This window comes from Drosophila serrata, unplaced genomic scaffold (assembly GCF_035046125.1).
Source record: "Drosophila serrata isolate PLE 108 unplaced genomic scaffold, ASM3504612v1 contig_382, whole genome shotgun sequence".
NCBI classification, from domain to species: domain Eukaryota; kingdom Metazoa; phylum Arthropoda; class Insecta; order Diptera; family Drosophilidae; genus Drosophila; species Drosophila serrata.
In genome coordinates, this window is record NW_028257280.1 from 1693116 (window position 1) to 1715591 (window position 22476).

The 22476-nt window shown below is 36.3% G+C and overlaps 2 protein-coding genes across 14 annotated transcripts in view; one reads left to right on the forward strand and one right to left on the reverse strand.

The window, feature by feature from the left end:
* jus (EB domain-containing julius seizure protein) overlaps nt 1-4109 on the forward strand; it is a 37506-nt gene extending 33397 nt beyond the window's left edge. For all 12 annotated transcript variants that reach the window (XR_015273321.1, XR_015273324.1, XR_002319857.2 and 9 more), the window contains one exon: nt 1395-4109. Coding sequence is in view for 6 of the 12 variants with exons in the window: in XM_086840242.1 (XP_086696368.1) it covers nt 1395-1681 (287 nt within the window). In the remaining 6 variants the exon portion in view is untranslated. The remainder of the gene's footprint in view (nt 1-1394) is intronic.
* On the reverse strand, nt 3277-10180 carry LOC110186942 (putative multidrug resistance-associated protein lethal(2)03659). Of its 2 annotated transcripts, XM_086840241.1 has the most exons (6): nt 10003-10180; nt 9425-9655; nt 7399-9309; nt 6239-6705; nt 5159-6113; nt 3277-4505 (listed from the first exon to the last, which is right to left on the reverse strand). In XM_086840241.1, the coding sequence occupies exons 1-6, from the start codon at nt 10074-10076 to the stop codon at nt 4181-4183; spliced, it is 3963 nt and encodes a 1320-aa protein (XP_086696367.1). In that variant the 5' UTR covers nt 10077-10180; the 3' UTR covers nt 3277-4180. The 2 variants fall into 2 exon arrangements, with proteins under 2 accessions (XP_086696367.1, XP_020811933.2); XM_020956274.2 differs by lacking the exon at nt 10003-10180 and having other exon boundaries at nt 9425-9946.
* Nucleotides 10181-22476: the final 12296 nt, after the last annotated feature.

Genomic DNA, 22476 nt, shown 5'->3' on the forward strand with positions numbered 1-22476 from the left:
CACCTGCGAGCAGCATATAAACCCACAAAAAACCTATAGAAGAAACCCACTAAAAATCGTTCAGTCTTCGTAGTGTTCTCGTAAACGTTGATGTCCTCGTCTAGCGAACTTTGTTGTGTCCAAAAAGAAAACCAGTTGTAATCGTATTCGTAATTCTTAATTCGCATTTGTACACTTGGGGAAAATAAGGCTACTTTAATCTGTTATCTGTTACCGTTGAAAGGGTTATCTTTGATTGCTTTTAGGATTATTTATTTCTGTCATTTACTAAGTAAAGATTTTTTAATTTAACAATTTTCCATTGAAAGCTAGTTTGTTCTCTTGGTTTTCTAACTAGTTTTATTCAAGAACTATTTGGTGTCTAATTTTCAAAAAATTTTGACATTTTTACTCAATTTTTTTATTATATTTCCTGTTTAAGTCACTTTTACATTATGATTTCCCACTGGCTTTATTCGAAAATTTCTGGAATGGAGTTAGGTTTCTGTTTAAATGAAAATATAGTCTACATTATGAGGAGTTAACATTTTAATACAATTTAGTTATCTAAATAAGAATTAAATATTTGTAAATCATTTTTCATAGTGTTTAATTTTCTGAATTTATTTATCATAAATCCCAACAGAATCTTTTCCTGAACTGTAAATATTTAGTATCGGTATAAGAATAATGTGAAGGAAATCTCTCTAATAATTCTTTTAAGCCCTCATAAACTTTAAAGATCTCTCTAGCATATAACTGATTTTAGGCCACCCTTTTTCCCCCAGTGTACTACTCGTAGTCGTTCGTTGTACTCGTTGTTGTTCTTGTTATTGGCTCGCAGTGTTGTTACCCTAGAATGTAAGCTGTAGTCGAGAGTTGTTGCGGTTGAACCTGTATGTACTACTAAATACTCCAACCTCCACTACTCCTGCCACCGCTAACTAGAAACTCCCTAGAGAAACACCAAACAAAAATACAAGATACCAGATACAGATACAAGAATAAACGATCGTAGATACTCTAACTCTAACTCCTTACTCTTACTCTTACTCTTACTCTTACCAAGAAGAAACCGTCATCGAAACCTGTCTCTTTCTTAACCTATTTTGGTCCATTGCAGCATCCCCTCTTTAGTTGAGTTTTTGGCTTTGGTTTCCTTCCTTTCTAGCACGGCTACATATATAGTTTCCTTACTTAACTCTGGCTTCGTTAATTAATAACGTTAATTAATAATACCAAGTAGAAGGGGGCTCGAGTGCGAGTGCCCCCGTTGAGACTACATTGCTGTTGTCCTGTTGTGATGCCCAACGATAACTTCCCTGTCAGCCGGTTATCCGTAGAGTGTAGTTGCAGCTGCCAGTGTTCTATTGATTATACTAATGCCACTTCCGTTTCCGGTTCCCCCCTCTCAGGCTCACATTCCGAATCGCATGGCAGTGCCAGCAACGCATCCGCCACCTCGGTGCGTTCCAATCGCAGCAACTCGGTGGCTCCCGGCAAAGTGGCTTCTGCCCACCATGAGCGCCATGGCTCGGCCCATCGTCAGCATCATGGCCACCACCAGCAGCATCAGCAGCAGCACCACCACCAGCAGCAGCTGGAGTCGCCGCAGGAGCAGCAGGCGCTGACCACCAACATCACCACCAATCCGGTGGCCGAAAGCGTCACCGTGGAGATCATCGAGCCGGGACACAAGTAGGATGCTGATTTGCTACCAGGAATTCAAGGACAAGGCGAGAGACACGACTAACTGGCTAACTATCTGGACATGGCAAACACTTGAAGATCACGATAATCCGCACGCGATAATGATAACATAACGAACATTACAAGACGATGGCATTCGTTTGACTCTCTTTTTTCGAAACATTAATGGAACACACGTTTTTTTAAAGGCAACAATTATATAAATAACTATATAATTCTATTCCATACACACCAACAACCACAACAAAACGCTAAATGAATTACTAACACCGTAACACAAACAACAAATAATTGAAAGAAAAAAAGAAAAAACAACTTGCATAACAAATTCATACTACTCTATTTTTTTCAACCAAAAAAATTAACAAACCAAGCAAAGCAAAGGCAAAACTTTATTAATTTAACATAGAGAATAATATTGTAATGCAGTTTATATATATTAAACTAAGCTTTGGGTTAAAGGCTTTAAGGATTTAACAAGAAACCAAATACAAAAAACACACCGCGTAGAGGCAGCCTAGAGAGCAGATCTCACTTGTAGTGTTCCCATAGAGCCAACAGGCCCGGACAGCTGACACACAACGCCTTATCTATATAGTACTTTATAGTGACAAAGCTCTAGCTCTCCAAATCGCCGCTCTAGCTCCCAAAATATGGATGTTATTAAACCCCACAAGAAAAAAATACATAAAAATATGTAAACAAAAAAGAACCGAATATAGAAAGAGATATAAAAGTCGGTGGGAGAAGGACGAAATATTTAACAACCTCGGGACCATATTTTATAATCAAAATATGCGTTTCATTGCGAAGCACGCACATTCACATTATTCTTGGTTTTGGTTCCACAACTATATTTCAACTATATTTGTAAACTCTAAGCTTTAGGGAACACTCCTCACACACCATGATATTAAGGATAATGATTACACAAGATGGCTTAAAATCTAAATTGACTTCCAATTGAATGCTATATCTATTATATTTTCCTTAGGTTCCCAAAATCAAATGAAAATCTCACAAAAGCACTCGAGAAATAGAGGAGGTATGTAACCTCTAGAGGGATTTGTCATTGGGCTAGTCCAGAATAGGGGAAGATTCTGGAGTCTGCCCAATGCCAAGTTCCGATCTCTCTCCCATTTTGTAGCCATAGGAATATATAGAACTTTGACGATATATATGACGATAAGGTTTAGTTGGAAGGGAAGCCCAAGGAATCCGCATATAGAAACCGAAACAATTCTCATTTTTGCTTTTGTGCTCAATCAAAGAAGCTTAACTGTGAGAAATACCAAAAAATGAATACAAACGTAGAGTTGCTTGGAGAACTTCTAGCTAAAAACAATTACAGTTAGAGAAAAAAAGTTAATCAAAACGAAAAAAAAAAAAATACATTTTATTAAAGCATCGAATTTTTCTTAACAAAAACCAAATAACAAAAAATGAGCAAACAAACAATCTTATTTCTAGGACAAACCAAATCTAGTTACTTATTTACATTCAATATATGAAAATAGACAAAAAACAATTTAGACTTTGGAATTTGGGGAAGAATTTCAAGGTTTAACTTTGTTTTTTAACACTCTACATTTAAGCACAAAATAAAAAAGAATTCAAAGAACGAGAATCACTGATTTTTCTATTTACATCAACAAATAAATAATAATTAATGTTGAAGGCAGACTTTAAGCGAATTTTAAATAAGCTAAAACGAACAAGAGGAGAACGAAGAGAATATTTTAAAAACCAATTATATTATATACATACACGAATATGCTTTATTTACTTTAAAAATATTTACATTATATACACGACAAACAAAACAAGAACAACCTACATACATACAACTATATTATATGGAAAGAAAGTAAGAAAACTTGTATTAAACAAAACCAGATTGCGATAAATTAATTTACACTCTACCAAAAAAAAGGGAAATTTTATATATGAATGCTAATCTTATATACATCTAGAATCCAAATGCCATATATATTACCGCACATCTAAGTTAAAACTAAATCTTTAAGCCTAGAAGAGCCGATGAGCCGAAGAGCAGAAGAAGCAACTTGTAGAGTTCAACAAACGAAAGGAAACAAAAAACATTTCGATATTTCTCATGTGACTTGAAACCAAAGGACAACTACTAGCAAGGATCTCGTAGTTAGTAGAGAGAGCGAATCAAAGCCAGACAGTACGAGTAGCTGAAATTAGAGGACATACAACAAATAAACAAACAAACAAGAAAACCTTCTGCAAGGATAATTGCTTTTTCCAACAAAAACCTTCATTCAAGAAGACGAGGACAGCAGAAGTACGAGTATATATTATAAAGTACATATTAAATATATATATATATATATAAACTATATTTAAAGATCAGTTCACTATAATAAAGTCTATAATTACCATACCTTACAGAACGAAACAGCCCTCAAGGCTCTCTTTTATTTATACAAAAAAATATCCCTCCCGGTCCATTCCCAGTCTTCTTTCACAGCGTCGTCCCCTTGTAGCCCACCTCCAGCAAGGAGCTCCTTTCCTCCACCTTCCTGCCCAGCACCCGCTTCCGGTAGCTCTGCTCCGCCAGGTACCGCAGATGCTGGGCCGTGCCCACGCCCGTCTTCTCCACGAACCGATGCAGGTAGCCGTGCCGGTTGTGGAGCAGCTCGTGGGGATGCCCCAGTTCCACCACACGACCCATGTCCACCACCATCACCCGGTCGTTGTCCATCACAGTGTGCAGCCGGTGGGCAATGGTCAGGACAGTGCAGTGCGCGAACTTGGTGTGGATGGCCTCCTGGATGAGATTGTCGGTCCTGCAAAAGGGGGATTCGAATAACTTAAGTTTTAGGAATATAAATTATAAATTGGTAAATAGTATTAATATATCGGATTAATTCGATATTTTACAAGGGAAATTTAAGCTTTTAAAATATTATTCTTCTCAAATTCGTCAATGAAGTCCAGAGATTTTGTTTATTTTCGTTTCTTACTGAACAAAACATATTTTTCATTTACAAAATAACCTTTCACATGACCTTTTCAATAATAACAAAAAATCTTAGATAAAACTTATAATTTTTCTACGCAGTTTTTAGATATGAAAATAATGTAAAGTGAGTGGGTCATGTCCAATTAGAATGGTTTCGATTTTTGATGTCACTTTTGGACATCGGTAGACTTTTGATCTTTGGTTTCTTTTGAAGAATTATACAATCAATCACTCAGGCTAATTTTGGTTAGTAGCCGATGTCAGAGAGTCATCAAATAAATTGTAGTATTTATATGTGAACAATAAAATGTTGAATGTTTAGTATATTGTTTCACTGCTTTTCAAATGACTACAATTATGATACCATGGAAGGGTGTAAAGGTCAATAATGCTGTAGTTTATCAATGTTTAAATCTTAATCAACATTATATGATTATATTTAAGAGTGATTTTGTAAAGAAAAAGGTATACACTTACTGTGGATCCACATTGGCCGTTGCCTCGTCCATAATGAGTATCTTATTCTGGCGGAGCAAGGCTCTGGCCAGGCAGACCTGCTGCCTTTGACCCATGCTGAAGTTTGCCCCGCAGTCGTGGACGCGACAGTAGATGCCGTCCTTGAGGTTCGAGACGAACTCCTTCAGCTTGACGGCCTCCAGGGCCTGCCACAACTCCGCGTCCGACTTCTCCTCGAACGGGTCGAGGTTGAAGCGGAGCGAACCCGAGAAGAGGATAGGATCCTGCGGTATAATCGAGATCCTGCGGCGCAGATCGTGAAGTCCCAATTCCGATGTCTCGAAGCCATCGATGGCGATGTGGCCATCGATGTGAGCCAGCCGGAAGAGGGCCGCCACAATGGAGGACTTGCCAGCCGCCGTGTGGCCCACGATACCGATCTTCTCCTCGCCGCGAATCGTAAAGTTCAGGCCCTTGAGGATATATGGTCCATGATCGTTGTACTTGAGCCTTAGATCGCGGAAGTCCAGCTGTCCGCTACTGGGCCATTGTGCCGGCAGATTCACCTTCGCCTCCGTCTCGTATGCCGGCTCCGAGGGTATATTTGCGTACTCCAGGACCCGCTCCACACTGGTCATATTGTTCTCCAGCTCCACCGTCTGACGCATCCCCGCCTGGCACATCAGCACCAGCTTCATGGACTGGGTAATGGCCAGGCCCACATCCCCACTGTAATATCCACGACTCCGATCGAAGATCAGGAAGCTGAATGTCACAGCCAGAATGTAGAGCACGCAGATCAAGTCGGTCCAGAAGGCAAAGGCCCGATTGATGCTCACATGGAGGTAGAGTGCCGAAGTGTTCTCGTTCTGGTAATGATGAAAGTCCTGCTCCATCCGCTTGGCCCCATTGAGAGCGCGGATGGTGGCCAGTCCCCGAAAGGTGGCATTCGTGTGGGAGTAAATGGGACTGCGGGCTGTGGAAAATATAATACGTATTAAGAGAAAATTGTAGATGGAATTTGGAATAAATAATGCCGGAATTGCACCTTAAGAAATGTATCTTCTGTGGGCTGCAAGTATCCCCCTTTCGATAACTTACAAATAGTTTCGATCCTCTTCAGACTCCTGCTAGCTCCTATATAGAGGCACCGACATCCATATAGCAAAGCCACCACAATGATGGCAGGAATGAGGAGCCAAGTATTGGCCGTGCTGACCACCGCGAGCACAGCCAGTCCATTCACCACAAACTCTATGGAGTCCATCAGCGAGGCGGGCAGGTTGATATCGATAGCCAGGATATCGCTGGAGAAGCGGTTGAGGATCCGGCCGGAGGTGGCCAGCGTAAAGAACTGCATGCAGGCACTAATTATGCCCCGGAAGAGATAGTTATGGATCCTCAGGGATATCCGCAGGGTCATTGCGAAGAACCCAAAGGTACGAAGCACATAGAAGATGAGGGTGCTCAGGATGAGCAGTGTGTACAAGATGACCATGTGCATCCGAGTCTTGTGGTACTCCGGAATGGGTTCGTGCTGGTTGGGCTCCGTCTCCTCCCAAGTGGCCCTGATGAAGAGATCGATGTATTATTTATGTATTATTTATTATTTATTTTAATTGGAAATGGAAATATACATATATATATATATATTTTAGTATATTAAATCGATATTTGTATGTGCAAATTTTTTGGGTAAATCAAAGTTTTTCATAATACATATTTTAGATTAAAAAAGTGTTTTAATATTTAGATTTAATAGCAGTTGCTTTTTAATTTCTTTAAAATGAATACCTCATGCTAATTCTTTCTATCAACGGGAAATGTATTATATTTTTCTAAATGGGTAACCTATGACGAGGTAATTTGTAGATTCCGGAATAGCCATATAACATAGTCTCGTCCATCTGCTCGAAAAACCCCCAATATTTATGGCAACCAACAACTGGAACAGTGTTTTTTGTTTGTTATCAATCTCTCGTGTTAGTAACCTTGTAGCTATAAATCTATAAATCAGACTATAAAACACTGTGACTCATCATATTTCCGGGTTGAATTTCAGACAAATTGAATTTATACAAAGATATTTATAGATTTTAATAATAATATTAATAACTTTGAATACTTGGCAAATTTCACCACACGAAGTCAGCTAAGATTTAACCCAAAGTTATGAAGAAATTACATAAAAGTAACTCGTAAAAAGGTGCATCATAAATATAAACTAATAAATCAAATAAATAAGAGTGATTATAACTCACCACTTGGACAAAAAGATATCCATGGTGGCCTCCGAGGCCCGGGCCACAACGAACAGGAGCAGAATCAGCCCCACCACCAAGGGATGTCCGAGAACCTTGAGGTATGCCCGATAGGTATTTAGTTTCACAGATCCCCTATGCTGCTGCTCCTTGAACTGCTGCTCCAGCTGATCGCGGTCAAGGTGCTCCTCCTGGGACAACGACTTTCTCGGCTCCGGATCCTCATAGACACTATCCGTGCGCATGGCCCGCAGCTTGGCCACCTCGGCATCGTTGGCCACCGACATCCGGAAGCGGATGAGTTTCTTTAAGGCATCGTACTGGCCCTGGATGGAGATTCGCCCGCCCTCGAGCAGCACCAGGTGGTCGACATGACGGAGCAGCTGCACCCGATGCGTGACCAGAATGCGGATCTTCTTGCACAGGAACTCGTTGAGGCAACGATCCAGCAAGATCTTGCTGATGTTCGAGTCCACGGCGGAGAGTGGGTCGTCCAGAAGGTAAATGTCCGCCTTCCGATAGACTGCTCTGGCCAGACTGACCCTGGCCTTCTGCCCACCACTAAGACTAGCTCCGCCCTCGCCCACTCGGGTGCTGTCACCCGCCGGCAGGAGCTCCAAGTCCTTGTCCAGGTGGCACACTCGCAGGACCTCGTGGTAGCGCTGCTCGTCGTAGGGTTCCGTAAAGAGGATATTCTCACGAAGACTGCCTCGGAGCAACCAGGGCTCCTGGGGAGCATAGCTTAGGACACCATTGAGTTCCACGCTGCCGCTGATGATGTCCAGCTCACCGAGGATTGCCTGGAGCAGGGTGCTCTTGCCGGCACCCACGGTGCCCACGATGCCAACGAACTGCTGGTCGCTGGCCTGGAAGCTCACGTCCTCGATGTGACGATGCCGCTTCTCCTGCTGCGCCCGATCCCAGCTGGCGGTGAGCTTCTGCACCGAAATGCTCTTGACCTCGGCCTGGGGATTATTGGTGCGTCCCGGGAAGTTTCCATGCTGTGGATCCGTTTCGGGATCCTTAAAGTTCTCCACACCGCCGTCGGCGGGATTCTCGTGCTGGAAGAGGAAGTCCTTGACACGATTCGCCACCACGAACGTCTCCACCCACATGTTGATGGCCAACGGCCAGGAATGGAGCAGCGAGTCGTTCAGATGGTCGTAGTAGCTCGCCACGATGAAGACCTTTTGCGAGGTGACCAAGTCGCCCGAGAAGACGTACGTGACCAGGGAGAGGAACAGCGAGAGCTTCGAGATCATGCCCGTGCACTGCAGTCCGGCGTAGATGTACGTTGATCCCTTGATGGACTTCATCTCCTCCTTGCGCACCTTGCCGATCAGCTTAGCAAAGGACTTCTCCCACGCGTACATCTTGATCAGCTGCATCGCCGCTATGATCTCGTTCATAAGCTTCACCCGCTCATCCCCGAAATCCGCCGACTGACGCTTGTACCGCGCTATGGCCCGTGCCGCCCACGCCTGCAGGGGTATGAAGGCCACGATGGTGCCCAATCCCACGGCCGCCGGCCAGCCAATCAGTTGGTAAATGATGTACACAAAGACCACTCCCTCCAGCGGACCCCGCCACAGCTCGTGGAAGCAGTAGAAGGACTCGTTGAAGGTCGGCAGATCCGTGGCCATCAGAGCGATGGCATAGCCACTCACTCCGCTGTTGTCCGCCGCCACAGAGACGCGCAGGAACTTCCTGTAGACCAATCCGGCGCAGGCTAAGCGGACACGGGAGCCCACGCGGAATAGGTACTTCATGAAGGGATGGAAGAAGAGGCCCGAGATCAAGGAGCACAGCACCACGCCCATGGCATACAGGTAGGCGGAGTGCTTGCTAATGTTCTCGGTGCTCTCCGAGAAGAAGGATACGAGACCGCCCAGCATCAGGGGCTGCGTTGTGCTGCGGAAGCCACGAAATTAGTATTTTCAGTGTATGAAACCTCAGCGACATCTTCACATTCCCTGTGATGTCTGATCTCCATACTCTCCCCTACTTAACCCCTAGTAATACTCACTGCACAGCGATGGCCATGATCGAGTAGACGATGCTCATGGGCACAAAGCTCCAGCCATAGGCTTTAAATATCATTCGCAGGACATTGGGATTCTTGTGCTTCAACTCCTGCTCCCAGAAGCCCAACAGGTAGCCGGACACGTGGGTGCTCTCGAGACTCGGCTCGGGGGCGTAGAGGTCGGCGGGATCGAGGCTGCGGCGCAGACCCTTCGCGAGGATCTCGCGCGTCCAGCTGGAAGGAGACAGAGAGCACCAGGTGGGGGGTTTGTTTATTGACGGACATGCTGTGACAGGTGTCGCCCGGCTGTCGCGGATTCTTTTATCGCTTTTATCGCTATTATCGCAAATCCATTCGCGCCGTAAATTCCGAGTGACGGCCAAGGTGCTGGCCATATACTATATCTGCCCGAGACGGAGTCGGAGGCGATGGGCAGTTCGTCAAAGCGACAGGCGACGAGAGATAGCTTATCAGCGCAGGACTTCAAGAGGGGTCGTCAGCCCGCCTCTCCTCACGAGTTCACAAATTTAGAATATTACGTATACGAATATTACGTATACGTACGGACACACTGCACTCACATAAAAAACCACTTGGAGAGGAAGTTAGCCTTTGTGACCGGATTCGGTTGTCGCTCCTCATAGACCGCACTCATGGTGGTCACCGACTATAATATCGAAAGGCACTGCGCGTACACATAGGTTCACTGGGATCCTTGCTCCTGGCCACGACTCAAGACCGCTCGCGTGCAATTCTTGCGCCGCTCCACTCGTTACTGGCTGCCTGCCAGCTGGACACTTCAGTTTTAACTAACCAAGCGACTAGTGGCCGCTGCTCGGGGCTGGCGAATCATCATCGCCATAAATCAATGATCCGCCGCCCGAGCTGGCCGCCTATCGGGCAGGCAGCCCAACGTTTTATCTTAATTCCCCGCTGACAGCCACCCATCAGCCATTGGAGCAGCAGACGCTGGAGCAGGAGCACCCACCACGGGCCACCATTTCGATTCCTCACATTTTTCGACTAAGTGAGTCTCGCTGTTGTTTACGAAGTCCCCATCCGTCCCGGAGGGGACTACGGGAGTAGAGAGCACCTCTACTCCTCCTCCTCCTCTTCGATGAGGCGGTATCTTATCGTAATCACGGCTACCATGTTGACTTACTTTGATTACACTTTTCAGCAATTGACAATTTTAATTGGGAGCCCCGAAAGGTTCATCCTTATCGATCCCCCTCCCCGGCATGATTCACATGGATGTCATGGCAAGCTATTTATTAACCCCAACGCGCCATAAATACTGAATGTGGGTTAATTCTAAAGTTATTTAGGGTTATTTTTGTCTCTGAAATGCAAACCAACAATAGCCAAAGCAATGGAAAAAGTATGAACTTGATTAATCCTCTGATGCAATGTAAGTTTTTAAAGAGATTTAATTTATACGAAATAGTTGTTGTAATAAAAACAAGAAAGGAAACTAACTTCCAAAAGAAAAATCTCATAACTAAGCCAAAACAACATTTAATGATGATCAAGAATATATGAATACGATTTATACTTACTACACATATGCAATTTTTTTTGACAAATCAAAATTTAAAAATCTCATAAATCATTACTCAATACCATTTTTTAATCGATATTAACTATATTTTTATATGCAAATTTGTTCGACAAAGCAAAATTTAAAAATCTCATAACTAAGCCAAAAATGCATAAATTTCAATTCGGAAAGCGTTCGAATGTTTATTTTTAACAGGTTAATAAAACTGCATACTCCATTTAAAATGTAAATTTTTGGCCAATTTTCGGAAAAATGTAAAAAATTTATTTTTGGACCGGACATGGCTATAACGACTGGGCTGTTGACGCTGATCAAGAATATATATGGTTTATAGGGTCGGAAATGACTCCTTCATTGAGTTTCAAGCTTCTGACTTAAATTATATTCTTCAAAAAGGTATAAAAACAGACCATTTTTTTTTTGAAAAATCAAAGTTTTTCGGACATCATAATTAGGTCGAAATTGCATTAATTTTAATTCGGAAAGTTTTTCTGTGTTATTTTTGATTGCACTAACAAATCTGCATACTGCGTTTGTTGATGTTATTGTCAGTTTTTGACTAAAATCATAAAAACCTGCAAAAAGGTATAAAAACAGACAATTTTTCCCAAAAATCATAGTTTTAAAAACCCATAACTAAGCCAAAAAATCATTAATTGTAATTCGGAAAGCTGATCTATGCTAGTTTTTAGTAGATTAACAAAGCTGCATACTCAGTTTTCAAATTTAAAAAATTCAATTGTTGACCAAATTTTGGCAATTTTAATGATGTAACCCCTTATAAAATTTTCAATTTTAGGAAAAATGTCAAAAATTTATTTTTGGACCGGACATGGCTAGAACGACTGGGCTGTTGACGCTGATCAAGAATATATATGGTTTATTGGGTCGGAAATGACTCCTTCATTGAGTTTCAAGCTTCTGACTTAAATTATATTCTTCAAAAAGGTATAAAAACAGACCATTTTTTTTGAAAAATCAAAGTTTTTCGGACATCATAATTAGGTCGAAATTGCATTAATTTTAATTCGGAAAGTTTTTCTGTGTTATTTTTGATTGCACTAACAAATCTGCATACTGCGTTTGTTGATGTTATTGTCAGTTTTTGACTAAAATCATAAAAACCTGCAAAAAGGTATAAAAACAGACAATTTGTCCCAAAAATCATAGTTTTAAAAACCCATAACTAAGCCAAAAAATCATTAATTGTAATTCGGAAAGCTGATCTATGCTAGTTTTTAGTAGATTAACAAAGCTGCATACTCAGTTTTCAAATTTAAAAAATTCAATTGTTTGCCAAATTTTGGCAATTTTAATGATGTAACCCCTTATAAAATTTTCAATTTTCGGAAAAATGTCAAAAATTTATTTTTGGACCGGACATGGCTAGAACGACTGGGCTGTTGACGCTGATCAAGAATATATATGGTTTATAGGGTCGGAAATGACTCCTTCATTGAGTTTCAAGCTTCTGACTTAAATTATATTCTTAAAAAAGGTATAAAAACAGACCATTTTTTTGAAAAATCAAAGTTTTTCGGACATCATAATTAGGTCGAAATTGCATTAATTTTAATTCGGAAAGTTTTTCTGTGCTATTTTTGATTGCACTAACAAATCTGCATACTGCGTTTGTTGATGTTATTGTCAGTTTTTGACTAAAATCATAAAAACCTGCAAAAAGGTATAAAAACAGACAATTTTTCCCAAAAATCATAGTTTTAAAAACTCATAACTAAGCCAAAAAATCATTAATTGTAATTCGGAAAGCTGATCTATGCTAGTTTTTAGTAGATTAACAAAGCTGCATACTCAGTTTTCAAATTTAAAAAATTCAATTGTTTGCCAAATTTTGGCAATTTTAATTATGTAACCCCTTATAAAATTTTCAATTTTAGGAAAAATGTCAAAAATTTATTTTTGGACCGGACATGCCTAGAACGTCTGGGCTGTTGACGCCGATCAAGAATATATATGGTTTATTGGGTCGGAAATGACTCCTTCATTGAGTTTCAAGCTTCTGACTTAAATTATATTCTTCAAAAAGGTATAAAAACAGACCATTTTTTTGAAAAATCAAAGTTTTTCGGACATCGTAATTAGGTCGAAATTGCATTAATTTCAATTCGGAAAGTTTTTCTGTGACAGTTTTTATTGCACTAACAAATCTGCATACTGCGTTTGTTGATGTTATTGTCAGTTTTTGACTAAAATCATAAAAACCTGCAAAAAGGTATAAAAACAGACAATTTGTCCCAAAAATCATAGTTTTAAAAACCCATAATTAAGCCAAAAAATCTGTAATTGTAATTCGGAAACCTGATCTATGCTAGTTTTTAGTAGATTAACAAAGCTGCATACTCAGTTTTCAAATTTAAAAAATTCAATTGTTTGCCAAATTTTGGCAATTTTAATGATGTAACCCCTTATAAAATTTTCAATTTTAGGAAAAATGTCAAAAATTTATTTTTGGACCGGACATGGCTATAACGACTGGGCTGTTGACGCTGATCAAGAATATATATGGTTTATAGGGTCGGAAATGACTCCTTCATTGAGTTTCAAGCTTCTGACTTAAATTATATTCTTCAAAAAGGTATAAAAACAGACCATTTTTTTGAAAAATCAAAGTTTTTCGGACATCATAATTAGGTCGAAATTGCATTAATTTTAATTCGGAAAGTTTTTCTGTGACTAGTTTTTATTGCACTAACAAATCTGCATACTGCGTTTGTTGATGTTATTGTCAGTTTTTGACTAAAATCATAAAAACCTGCAAAAAGGTATAAAAACAGACAATTTGTCCCAAAAATCATAGTTTTAAAAACCCATAACTAAGCCAAAAAATCATTAATTGTAATTCGGAAAGCTGATCTATGCTAGTTTTTAGTAGATTAACAAAGCTGCATACTCAGTTTTCAAATTTAAAAAATTCAATTGTTTGCCAAATTTTGGCAATTTTAATGATGTAACCCCTTATAAAATTTTCAATTTTAGGAAAAATGTCAAAAAATTTATTTTTGGACCGGACATGGCTAGAACGACTGGGCTGTTGACGCTGATCAAGAATATATATGGTTTATAGGGTCGGAAATGACTCCTTCATTGAATTTCAAGCTTCTGACTTAAATTATATTCTTCAAAAAGGTATAAAAACAGACCATTTTTTTGAAAAATCAAAGTTTTTCGGACATCATAATTAGGTCGAAATTGCATTAATTTTAATTCGGAAAGTTTTTCTGTGACAGTTTTTATTGCACTAACAAATCTGCATACTGCGTTTGTTGATGTTATTGTCAGTTTTTGACTAAAATCATAAAAACCTGCAAAAAGGTATAAAAACAGACAATTTGTCCCAAAAATCATAGTTTTAAAAACCCATAACTAAGCCAAAAAATCATTAATTGTAATTCGGAAAGCTGATCTATGCTAGTTTTTAGTAGATTAACAAAGCTGCATACTCAGTTTTCAAATTTAAAAAATTCAATTGTTTGCCAAATTTTGGCAATTTTAATGATGTAACCCCTTATAAAATTTTCAATTTTCGGAAAAATGTAAAAAATTTATTTTTGGACCGGACATGGCTACAACGACTGGGCTGTTGACGCTGATCAAGAATATATATGGTTTATTGGGTCGGAAATGACTCCTTCATTGAGTTTCAAGCTTCTGACTTAAATTATATTCTTCAAAAAGGTATAAAAACAGACCATTTTTTTTGAAAAATCAAAGTTTTTCGGACATCATAATTAGGTCGAAATTGCATTAATTTTAATTCGGAAAGTTTTTCTGTGACAGTTTTTATTGCACTAACAAATCTGCATACTGCGTTTGTTGATGTTATTGTCAGTTTTAGACTAAAATCATAAAAACCTGCAAAAAGGTATAAAAACAGACAATTTTTCCCAAAAATCATAGTTTTAAAAACTCATAACTAAGCCAAAAAATCATTAATTGTAATTCGGAAAGCTGATCTATGCTAGTTTTTAGTAGATTAACAAAGCTGCATACTCAGTTTTCAAATTTAAAAAATTCAATTGTTGACCAAATTTTGGCAATTTTAATGATGTAACCCCTTATAAAATTTTCAATTTTAGGAAAAATGTAAAAAATTTATTTTTGGACCGGACATGGCTAGAACGACTGGGCTGTTGACGCTGATCAAGAATATATATGGTTTATTGGGTCGGAAATGACTCCTTCATTGAGTTTCAAGCTTCTGACTTAAATTATATTCTTCAAAAAGGTATAAAAACAGACCATTTTTTTTGAAAAATCAAAGTTTTTCGGACATCATAATTAGGTCGAAATTGCATTAATTTTAATTCGGAAAGTTTTTCTGTGCTATTTTTGATTGCACTAACAAATCTGCATACTGCGTTTGTTGATGTTATTGTCAGTTTTTGACTAAAATCATAAAAACCTGCAAAAAGGTATAAAAACAGACAATTTTTTCCCAAAAATCATAGTTTTAAAAACCCATAACTAAGCCAAAAAATCATTAATTGTAATTCGGAAAGCTGATCTATGTTAGTTTTTAGTAGATTAACAAAGCTGCATACTCAGTTTTCAAATTTAAAAAATTCAATTGTTTGCCAAATTTTGGCAATTTTAATGATGTAACCCCTTATAAAATTTTCAATTTTAGGAAAAATGTAAAAAATTTATTTTTGGACCGGACATGGCTAGAACGTCTGGGCTGTTGACGCCGATCAAGAATATATATGGTTTATTGGGTCGGAAATGACTCCTTCATTGAGTTTCAAGCTTCTGACTTAAATTATATTCTTCAAAAAGGTATAAAAACAGACCATTTTTTTGAAAAATCAAAGTTTTTCGGACATCATAATTAGGTCGAAATTGCATTAATTTCAATTCGGAAAGTTTTTCTGTGCTAGTTTTTATTGCACTAACAAATCTGCATACTGCGTTTGTTGATGTTATTGTCAGTTTTTGACTAAAATCATAAAAACCTGCAAAAAGGTATAAAAACAGACAATTTTTTCCCAAAAATCATAGTTTTAAAAACCCATAACTAAGCCAAAAAATCATTAATTGTAATTCGGAAACCTGATCTATGCTAGTTTTTAGTAGATTAACAAAGCTGCATACTCAGTTTTCAAATTTAAAAAATTCAATTGTTTGCCAAATTTTGGCAATTTTAATGATGTAACCCCTTATAAAATTTTCAATTTTAGGAAAAATGTAAAAAATTTATTTTTGGACCGGACATGGCTAGAACGACTGGGCTGTTGACGCTGATCAAGAATATATATGGTTTATTGGGTCGGAAATGACTCCTTCATTGAGTTTCAAGCTTCTGACTTAAATTATATTCTTCAAAAAGGTATAAAAACAGACCATTTTTTTGAAAAATCAAAGTTTTTCGGACATCATAATTAGGTCGAAATTGCATTAATTTTAATTCGGAAAGTTTTTCTGTGACAGTTTTTATTGCACTAACAAATCTGCATACTGCGTTTGTTGATGTTATTGTCAGTTTTTGACTAAAATCATAAAAACCTGCAAAAAGGTATAAAAACAGACAATTTTTCCCAAAAATCATAGTTTTAAAAACCCATAACTAAGCCAAAAAATCATTAATTGTAATTCGGAAAGCTGATCTATGCTAGTTTTTAGTAGATTAACAAAGCTGCATACTCAGTTTTCAAATTTAAAAAATTCAATTGTTTGCCAAATTTTGGCAATTTTAATGATGTAACCCCTTATAAAATTTTCAATTTTAGGAAAAATGTAAAAAATTTATTTTTGGACCGGACATGGCTACAACGACTGGGCTGTTGACGCTGATCAAGAATATATATGGTTTATTGGGTCGGAAATGACTCCTTCATTGAGTTTCAAGCTTCGGACTTAAATTATATTCTTCAAAAAGGTATAAAAACAGACCATTTTTTTGAAAAATCAAAGTTTTTCGGACATCATAATTAGGTCGAAATTGCATTAATTTTAATTCGGAAAGTTTTTCTGTGCTATTTTTGATTGCACTAACAAATCTGCATACTGCGTTTGTTGATGTTATTGTCAGTTTTTGACTAAAATCATAAAAACCTGCAAAAAGGTATAAAAACAGACAATTTGTCCCAAAAATCATAGTTTTAAAAACTCATAACTAAGCCAAAAAAATCATTAATTGTAATTCGGAAAGCTGATCTATGCTAGTTTTTAGTAGATTAACAAAGCTGCATACTCAGTTTTCAAATTTAAAAAATTCAATTGTTTGCCAAATTTTGGCAATTTTAATGATGTAACCCCTTATAAAATTTTCAATTTTAGGAAAAATGTAAAAAATTTATTTTTGGACCGGACATGGCTAGAACGACTGGGCTGTTGACGCTGATCAAGAATATATATGGTTTATAGGGTCGGAAATGACTCCTTCATTGAGTTTCAAGCTTCTGACTTAAATTATATTCTTCAAAAAGGTATAAAAACAGACCATTTTTTTGAAAAATCAAAGTTTTTCGGACATCATAATTAGGTCGAAATTGCATTAATTTTAATTCGGAAAGTTTTTCTGTGACAGTTTTTATTGCACTAACAAATCTGCATACTGCGTTTGTTGATGTTATTGTCAGTTTTTGACTAAAATCATAAAAACCTGCAAAAAGGTATAAAAACAGACAATTTGTCCCAAAAATCATAGTTTTAAAAACCCATAACTAAGCCAAAAAATCATTAATTGTAATTCGGAAAGCTGATCTATGCTAGTTTTTAGTAGATTAACAAAGCTGCATACTCAGTTTTCAAATTTAAAAAATTCAATTGTTTGCCAAATTTTGGCAATTTTAATGATGTAACCCCTTATAAAATTTTCAATTTTAGGAAAAATGTAAAAAATTTATTTTTGGACCGGACATGGCTAGAACGACTGGGCTGTTGACGCTGATCAAGAATATATATGGTTTATTGGGTCGGAAATGACTCCTTCATTGAGTTTCAAGCTTCTGACTTAAATTATATTCTTCAAAAAGGTATAAAAACAGACCATTTTTTTGAAAAATCAAAGTTTTTCGGACATCATAATTAGGTCGAAATTGCATTAATTTTAATTCGGAAAGTTTTTCTGTGCTATTTTTGATTGCACTAACAAATCTGCATACTGCGTTTGTTGATGTTATTGTCAGTTTTTGACTAAAATCATAAAAACCTGCAAAAAGGTATAAAAACAGACAATTTTTCCCAAAAATCATAGTTTTAAAAACTCATAACTAAGCCAAAAAATCATTAATTGTAATTCGGAAAGCTGATCTATGCTAGTTTTTAGTAGATTAACAAAGCTGCATACTCAGTTTTCAAATTTAAAAAATTCAATTGTTTGCAAAATTTTGGCAATTTTAATGATGTAACCCCTTATAAAATTTTCAATTTTAGGAAAAATGTAAAAAAAATTATTTTTGGACCGGACATGGCTAGAACGACTGGGCTGTTGACGCTGATCAAGAATATATATGGTTTATAGGGTCGGAAATGACTCCTTCATTGAGTTTCAAGCTTCTGACTTAAATTATATTCTTCAAAAAGGTATAAAAACAGACCATTTTTTTGAAAAATCAAAGTTTTTCGGACATCATAATTAGGTCGAAATTGCATTAATTTTAATTCGGAAAGTTTTTCTGTGACAGTTTTTATTGCACTAACAAATCTGCATACTGCGTTTGTTGATGTTATTGTCAGTTTTTGACAAAAATCATAAAAACCTGCAAAAAGGTATAAAAACAGACAATTTTTCCCAAAAATCATAGTTTTAAAAACTCATAACTAAGCCAAAAAATCATTAATTGTAATTCGGAAACCTGATCTATGCTAGTTTTTAGTAGATTAACAAAGCTGCATACTCAGTTTTCAAATTTAAAAAATTCAATTGTTTGCAAAATTTTGGCAATTTTAATGATGTAACCCCTTATAAAATTTTCAATTTTAGGAAAAATGTAAAAAATTTATTTTTGGACCGGACATGGCTAGAACGACTGGGCTGTTGACGCTGATCAAGAATATATATGGTTTATAGGGTCGGAAATGACTCCTTCATTGAGTTTCAAGCTTCTGACTTAAATTATATTCTTCAAAAAGGTATAAAAACAGACCATTTTTTTGAAAAATCAAAGTTTTTCGGACATCATAATTAGGTCGAAATTGCATTAATTTTAATTCGGAAAGTTTTTCTGTGCTATTTTTGATTGCACTAACAAATCTGCATACTGCGTTTGTTGATGTTATTGTCAGTTTTTGACTAAAATCATAAAAACCTGCAAAAAGGTATAAAAACAGACAATTTTTCCCAAAAATCATAGTTTTAAAAACTCATAACTAAGCCAAAAAATCATTAATTGTAATTCGGAAACCTGATCTATGCTAGTTTTTAGTAGATTAACAAAGCTGCATACTCAGTTTTCAAATTTAAAAAATTCAATTGTTTGCAAAATTTTGGCAATTTTAGTGATGTAACCCCTTATAAAATTTTCAATTTTAGGAAAAATGTAAAAAAATTATTTTTGGACCGGACATGGCTAGAACGACTGGGCTGTTGACGCTGATCAAGAATATATATGGTTTATAGGGTCGGAAATGACTCCTTCATTGAGTTTCAAGCTTCTGACTTAAATTATATTCTTCAAAAAGGTATAAAAACAGATAATTTTTTTGAAAAATCAAAGCTTTTCGGACATCATAATTAGGTCGAAATTGCATTAATTTTAATTCGGAAAGTTTTTCTGTGTTATTTTTGATTGCACTAACAAATCTGCATACTGCGTTTGTTGATGTTATTGTCAGTTTTTGACTAAAATCATAAAAACCTGCAAAAAGGTATAAAAACAGAAAATTTTTCCCAAAAATCATAGTTTTAAAAACTCATAACTAAGCCAAAAAATCATTAATTGTAATTCGGAAACCTGATCTATGCTAGTTTTTAGTAGATTAACAAAGCTGCATACTCAGTTTTCAAATTTAAAAAATTCAATTGTTTGCAAAATTTTGGCAATTTTAATGATGTAACCCCTTATAAAATTTTCAATTTTAGGAAAAATGTAAAAAAATTATTTTTGGACCGGACATGGCTAGAACGACTGGGCTGTTGACGCTGATCAAGAATATATATGGTTTATAGGGTCGGAAATGACTCCTTCATTGAGTTTCAAGCTTCTGACTTAAATTATATTCTTAAAAAAGGTATAAAAACAGACCATTTTTTTTGAAAAATCAAAGTTTTTCGGACATCATAATTAGGTCGAAATTGCATTAATTTTAATTCGGAAAGTTTTTCTGTGCTATTTTTGATTGCACTAACAAATCTGCATACTGCGTTTGTTGATGTTATTGTCAGTTTTTGACTAAAATCATAAAAACCTGCAAAAAGGTATAAAAACAGACAATTTTTCCCAAAAATCATAGTTTTAAAAACTCATAACTAAGCCAAAAAATCATTAATTGTAATTCGGAAACCTGATCTATGCTAGTTTTTAGTAGATTAACAAAGCTGCATACTCAGTTTTCAAATTTAAAAAATTCAATTGTTTGCAAAATTTTGGCAATTTTAATGATGTAACCCCTTATAAAATTTTCAATTTTAGGAAAAATGTCAAAAATTTATTTTTGGACCGGACATGGCTAGAACGACTGGGCTGTTGACGCTGATCAAGAATATATATGGTTTATAGGGTCGGAAATGACTCCTTCATTGAGTTTCAAGCTTCTGACTTAAATTATATTCTTCAAAAAGGTATAAAAACAGACCATTTTTTTGAAAAATCAAAGTTTTTCGGACATCATAATTAGGTCGAAATTGCATTAATTTTAATTCGGAAAGTTTTTCTGTGCTATTTTTGATTGCACTAACAAATCTGCATACTGCGTTTGTTGATGTTATTGTCAGTTTTTGACTAAAATCATAAAAACCTGCAAAAAGGTATAAAAACAGACAATTTTTCCCAAAAATCATAGTTTTAAAAACTCATAACTAAGCCAAAAAATCATTAATTGTAATTCGGAAACCTGATCTATGCTAGTTTTTAGTAGATTAACAAAGCTGCATACTCAGTTTTCAAATTTAAAAAATTCAATTGTTTGCAAAATTTTGGCAATTTTAATGATGTAACCCCTTATAAAATTTTCAATTTTAGGAAAAATGTAAAAAAAATTATTTTTGGACCGGACATGGCTAGAACGACTGGGCTGTTGACGCTGATCAAGAATATATATGGTTTATAGGGTCGGAAATGACTCCTTCATTGAGTTTCAAGCTTCTGACTTAAATTATATTCTTCAAAAAGGTATAAAAACAGACAATTTTTTTGAAAAATCAAAGTTTTTCGGACATCATAATTAGGTCGAAATTGCATTAATTTTAATTCGGAAAGTTTTTCTGTGCTATTTTTGATTGCACTAACAAATCTGCATACTGCGTTTGTTGATGTTATTGTCAGTTTTTGACTAAAATCATAAAAACCTGCAAAAAGGTATAAAAACAGACAATTTTTCCCAAAAATCATAGTTTTAAAAACTCATAACTAAGCCAAAAAATCATTAATTGTAATTCGGAAACCTGATCTATGCTAGTTTTTAGTAGATTAACAAAGCTGCATACTCAGTTTTCAAATTTAAAAAATTCAATTGTTTGCAAAATTTTGGCAATTTTAATGATGTAACCCCTTATAAAATTTTCAATTTTAGGAAAAATGTAAAAAATTTATTTTTGGACCGGACATGGCTAGAACGACTGGGCTGTTGACGCTGATCAAGAATATATATGGTTTATTGGGTCGGAAATGACTCCTTCATTGAGTTTCAAGCTTCTGACTTAAATTATATTCTTCAAAAAGGTATAAAAACAGATAATTTTTTTGAAAAATCAAAGTTTTTCGGACATCATAATTAGGTCGAAATTGCATTAATTTTAATTCGGAAAGTTTTTCTGTGACAGTTTTTATTGCACTAACAAATCTGCATACTGCGTTTGTTGATGTTATTGTCAGTTTTTGACTAAAATCATAAAAACCTGCAAAAAGGTATAAAAACAGACAATTTGTCCCAAAAATCAGTTTTAAAAACTCATAACTAAGCCAAAAAATCATTAATTGTAATTCGGAAAGCTGATCTATGCTAGTTTTTAGAAGATTAACAAAGCTGCATACTCAGTTTTCCAATTTAAAAAATTCAATTGTTTGAAAAATTTTGGCAATTTTAATGATGTAACCCCTTATAAAATTTTCAATTTTAGGAAAAATGTAAAAAATTTATTTTTGGACCGGACATGGCTAGAACGACTGGGCTGTTGACGCTGATCAAGAATATATATGGTTTATTGGGTCGGAAATGACTCCTTCATTGAGTTTCAAGCTTCTGACTTAAATTATATTCTTCAAAAAGGTATAAAAACAGACAATTTTTTTGAAAAATCAAAGTTTTTCGGACATCATAATTAGGTCGAAATTGCATTAATTTTAATTCGGAAAGTTTTTCTGTGCTAGTTTTT

Excerpts from the sequence above, each read along its gene's own strand:
- LOC110186942 (XM_020956274.2), bottom strand. The coding sequence starts at position 9,816 with ATGGCCAGCACCTTGGCCGTCACTCGGAATTTACGGCGCGAATGGATT. Across the intron at positions 9,310-9,424 it reads ATCATGGCCATCGCTGTGCA|CACAACGCAGCCCCTGATGC; the intron begins GTGAGTATTACT and ends TGGCTTCCGCAG. Across the intron at positions 6,706-7,398 it reads GATATCTTTTTGTCCAAGTG|GGCCACTTGGGAGGAGACGG; the intron begins GTGAGTTATAAT and ends TCTCTTCATCAG.